Source organism: Apis dorsata, unplaced genomic scaffold, assembly GCF_000469605.1.
Source record: "Apis dorsata unplaced genomic scaffold, Apis dorsata 1.3 scaffold_113, whole genome shotgun sequence".
In the NCBI taxonomy this organism is placed as follows: Eukaryota; Metazoa; Arthropoda; class Insecta; order Hymenoptera; family Apidae; genus Apis; species Apis dorsata.
The window spans coordinates 1,527,997-1,533,145 of record NW_006263408.1 but is presented as its reverse complement, the minus strand read 5'-3'; the positions used below and the strand labels follow the sequence as shown (position 1 = coordinate 1,533,145).

Sequence of the window (5,149 nt, the reverse complement as noted above, 5' to 3'; positions counted from 1 at the left end):
TAATTTTTAAAAAAAATTACCTGGACTAGTTATATCTGTAATACATAGATCTTTTAAATATATTCTATCACATATTTGAACCATAACAATATGTAAATTTACAAGTCCAATTATAGTAGAATCTTCACAGTATTGCATAATATCTTGTTGTTCCATTGTGGGCTTTAATAAAATAAATTTTTTTAATTTTTATTCAAATAATAAAAGTATTACTGTATATATAATATAATATAAATAATAAATATTTTCACCTTATCAAATATATTAAAATCGATATGAAATCTTTTTAAGAAAGTATTAATTAACTTGACAACAAACTCTTCTGTTGGATTTTTTAAATCTTTTATGCTTGATGGAAGATTAGCTTCAATTAAAATATTATGAATTTTTTCTAAATCTAAATCCATATTTTTTTTATTTTTTATAATGTAACTTTTTTGAATTTTATTATAAATTGTATTTTATGTATGTAAAGTAGTTTTACGTGACGGTTTAGTTTTAAATATATTCAAATTTGATACATGCGCAAATGATATCTTTATAATGAATTTTCAACTGAAAATTATAAATATTAATATTTATTTAATATTTTATGAATTTGAAAAATTAGAATCAAATTAAAATTAATAATTTTCTATAAAATTTTGTATAATGTATTAAATTTCACTATATATTTTATTATAAATTTTATTCAATTTCTGAGATATTTATGATTTATTATAATTTTAAATAATTATATATTTAATAATTATATATTAAATATTTATTTAATAAATAAATTTATGATTACTTTTAAAATATTTTTACCGATATAAAAACATGTATTCTGAAAAATTAAATCATATTAGTGATTTTAATGTTATTTTAATATTATTATTAATATTATCAATTATATAATTAAATATTATGTCTTACTTTTAAAATCATTAATAATAATTTACATAATTTTATAATAAGTTTATTAATTTATCTATGTAATATAAGTGAATTTATAAATTGATGATAAATAATATGTATTTTTTTTTAAAAATGTTACATACATTGGTAACACTGAATGAATCGTAAGCATATCAGAACTTTTACATATGATAGGCTACGTCACCAACGAATCTGTACAAAGTTTTGTGTTGCATATTTTTCTATTTCGATTATTATTTTCAAAATAACAATTTTTTTGATGCTTTATATTTCTGTATTTTAAGAAGTTTCCTTGTCAAAAATGGGATCTTCTCATAGTATTGAAATACCAGGAGGTGGCACAGAAGGTTACCATGTATTGAGGGTAAAAAAAATTTGTCAAAATATTATAATTTTCTTTGTGAATTCTTTCAAATATTTTCTTATTGAATGAAATAAATTTTATTACAACTTTCAGTGATTAATATTATAATATATTATAAATTTACTATGATTTATTACAAATTACAATTGATTTATTACAATTGATTTAAACAAAAATCAATCAATGAATTTTATTATATAATTTAAAATTTAAATCTAAAATTAAAAGTTATTTTTCAATAAATATAGCTATCTTTTTGTTAGATATTTAGTAAATTTGATTCGAACCTCATCACTGAAATAGGTACAAGAAGGTTCTCCTGGTCAGAAAGCTGGTCTAGAAGCATTCTTTGACTTTATTGTAGCTATTGGAAATACTCGCTTGGTATGATTTATATCAATTTTTATTTTTAATTCATATTATATATTTAATTATTAATTCTAATATAATTTATATTAAATTAATAATTTCTTTTTATAGGATCAAGATAATGATACATTAAAAGAGCTTCTTAAAAATGGTGTAGATAAAAAATTAACACTTACAGTATATAGCAGTAAAACACAATCTGTAAGACAAACTGTTATAGTACCTAGTCTTACATGGGGTGGACAAGGCCTTCTTGGTGTTAGTGTAAGATTTTGTTCTTTTGAAGGTTCTAATGAAAATGTTTGGCATGTTCTTGTAAGTATAAATATAATTGAATTACAAAAAATTAAAAATTGCATAAAAAAAATTAAAGTTTCTTAAATTGTTTGTTAGGAAGTATATCCATCTTCTCCTGCTGAATTAGCAGGTTTACGTCCTTTCACAGATTATATTATTGGTGCTGATTCAGTTTTACATGAGTCTGAGGATTTATTTACTCTGATAGAAGCACATGAATCTCGATTTTTAAAATTATATGTATATAATACAGAAGATGATTCTTGTAGAGAAGTTACAATTACACCCAATCATTCTTGGGGTGGAGAAGGAAGGTGAGTAAAGGAAGTGAATTCATTATTATTAGTATTTTAAAATATTTTATTTTATGCTTTATATTTTATAAAATTTTTATGCCTTTACAGTTTGGGTTGTGGAATTGGATATGGATATCTACATAGAATACCTATTAGGAATATTCAAGAACACAAATTGAATAATTTATATATGGTGCATATCTAATGTTATATGAAATTTATCAAAATATATATATATAATAAATTTTATTTTTTTCTTTTATAGAGTAATGTTAAATCTACTATTTCAAATCAAGTCACATCAAACACTACTCATACAGAAGGAAGTAATGTAGTTACTAACATACCACCAGGTTTTTCCATACCACCAAACTATATTTCATCACAAGAAAACATTATAAAATCCGAACTTGAAACTTCTAATGTGATGCAAAGTACTTATACACCAAATGTTCAAACATGTAATGTTTCTCAATTAAATCCTGCTACTATTGGAGGATCTACTACTACTAATTCTATATCTCATGTTATATCTAATCAAGGAATTATAAATGCAACATATAGTAAGTATTTATAAATGATTTCAATATTCAAATAAGTAAATACAATGATATTATTCCTATTTAGATAATGATTCCACATTAAATCAAAATAAAATGCCAAATATACCTGGTATGCCAACAACTCCACCTTTATCAACTTTTACTACTAATACGACAGTCTTAAATGAAACAACAGGCGTTGTTGGAACGTCGAAAAATTTTACAACCGTACAAAGTAATGTATCACCATCAATACAATTCAATGTGCCTCAATCTCATGTTGTAACGACGCCCATATCGTTACCCGGAATGCCACCTATTACCGTTAGTGCAAGCTTACCTCAAAATACATCTTTTTATTCGTCTGTTCTTCAACAAAATGAATTAACTGAAGTTAGTACTGTTCCCACATCTATACCATCAACAACGCAGTAACGATCATATTATTTCTAATGAAAATATCTGTTTTATAACAAAGTACATATTGAAGAATAAAGGTAATAAAGAGCGTAATGTATCTATTATGAATATATTGTATTACTTGTACTTTATGCGTTTATACTTTATTACTTGTTTAAACGCAATGTAAACAAATTTTCAGATATGCGAGGATAAATTATGTAATTCTGTACATAGATAAAGACTATTAATTATTTAAATTAAAATCAAATTAAAACAATTTTAAAAGAAAAGAAGTATTAAATCTTTATATCATAATTAATCTGTTTTTTCTTATAATTTTTCTTATTTAACTGTAACTATGAATTTTATTTTTCAATCACTATAATTTAAAAATAACATATATACAACATTGTATGTGCAATATTTGTGTTATATAATTTATCTTATTGTATAAGACTACAACTTTAAATTTGTTATCAAATAAATAAATAAAACATTTATATATTGAATTGATATATATTGAATGAATGAAATTTTCATATCTAAAAATTAAAAAATTATTAATTATTAGATGATTTATTATATATATTTGCAAATATATTTTTTTTCAAAAAATGCATATGTAGGTTATTATAATTTTAAAAATACTCATAAATAAGAATGATAATTTTGGATAAAAATCATTTATTATATATTGTACAGATAAATATTTTTTCAAATACTATGGTATAATATGTGGTATAAATATATAGAATAATAAAGATTTTAATAATTAATTTAAAAATACTAATTTTTTCCATACCGAATATTTTGAAAATGTTTAAATAATTATTTCAACATCAACTATTTCCTCTTCACTTGGAAGAATAAATTTTGATGGATCTATTACATTTGGATCAATTAATGGCAAACCATTTTCTTCTCTATAACGAAGTTGTAGATATGCTTCACGTTGAGCCCAATCTTTTAGAAGTGGATCTGGTGCATAACCAATTATAAGAGCTCCAAATATTAAGACTACAGAGATACAAGTAAAAAATGTTATATGCATGCCTTGACGATCAACTTTCTTATTTTCATTGTCAAATCCATAACTAACCCATGCATCTTTTACTTCATATAAATCTTCTTTTTCAGTTTTTTGAGTTGGTAAATCACTACGATATATTCTATTACATATTTTAATCTCTTTTGGTTTTAAAAACATCAATCCATTTTTAATTCTATGAGAACGAACAAGTCGTAATAACATTGACATTCTTCTTTAATAAATTATAATGATTTTTTGAGAAATTGTTTCTTGTTGTAATTTCAAATTGTTGTAGTTTCTTCTTAAATTTATAATTTTTCTCGTCGAAATTTTTTTAATTTAGTTGTCAATATATTGTACAAATTTTAAAAATCAAAATTATACATATACAACTTACTTTATAGGTTAAAACCTATAAATATATAGATACGAAATTCGTAATTTAATATGAAAGTATAATAAAATGTTTAGATTCCGAAAAATGTCTTAATTTGAATTGAAAATTAATTATCAGTTTGATGTGTATTACGTATCTTTCATTTACTTTCTTGAATACGGAATACGTAACTTCATGTAAAGTATAGTATATAGGTTCCAAATAGTTATTTTAAGTATATAAAAAAAATGATAATAGCTAAAGAAAAATAAATTATAAAATATGCTTATAAAATTAATATAAAAATTAATATAAAAAGAATATTTATTTTCATATATATTTTTATAATGAAGTCTATTTATAAAAATTATATTTATTTTATAGTTATAAATCTAGTAACTTATCGTATTAATATTAAAAAAATATTTTATAATCGATTATAATGAGAAAAAATTTTAAACTATTTTTTTTTATATAATTTCAAATTACACAATATAAAAAAATTTGTTAATGAAATAGAATAAGAATTTATTAAAAACAAAAAAATATTTATTT

At 21.4% G+C, this 5,149-nt stretch overlaps 3 protein-coding genes across 3 annotated transcripts in view; 1 reads left to right on the top strand and 2 right to left on the bottom strand.

Moving 5' to 3' along the window:
• LOC102676547 (probable kinetochore protein nuf2) overlaps nt 1-445 on the bottom strand; it is a 2,164-nt gene extending 1,719 nt beyond the window's left edge. The window contains exons 1-2 of the mRNA XM_006612533.2: nt 252-445; nt 21-162 (exon numbers count right to left, since the gene is read on the bottom strand). Coding sequence (XP_006612596.2) covers nt 21-162; nt 252-407 — 298 coding nt within the window. The 5' untranslated portion in view covers nt 408-445. The remainder of the gene's footprint in view (nt 1-20; nt 163-251) is intronic.
• Nucleotides 446-1,019: 574 nt separating this feature from the next.
• On the top strand, nt 1,020-3,478 carry LOC102676413 (Golgi reassembly-stacking protein 2). Its single transcript, XM_006612532.2, has 7 exons — nt 1,020-1,282; nt 1,586-1,666; nt 1,763-1,966; nt 2,045-2,262; nt 2,353-2,437; nt 2,510-2,807; nt 2,872-3,478. Exons 1-7 carry the CDS (start codon nt 1,220-1,222, stop codon nt 3,219-3,221), a joined length of 1,299 nt encoding a protein of 432 aa, XP_006612595.1. The 5' UTR covers nt 1,020-1,219; the 3' UTR covers nt 3,222-3,478.
• A 383-nt stretch (nt 3,479-3,861) lies between these two features.
• On the bottom strand, nt 3,862-4,800 carry LOC102676272 (NADH dehydrogenase [ubiquinone] 1 beta subcomplex subunit 11, mitochondrial). The gene is made up of 2 exons (XM_006612531.2): nt 4,763-4,800; nt 3,862-4,630 (listed from the first exon to the last, which is right to left on the bottom strand). Exon 2 carries the CDS (start codon nt 4,444-4,446, stop codon nt 4,009-4,011), a length of 438 nt encoding a protein of 145 aa, XP_006612594.1. The 5' UTR covers nt 4,447-4,630; nt 4,763-4,800; the 3' UTR covers nt 3,862-4,008.
• Nucleotides 4,801-5,149: the final 349 nt, after the last annotated feature.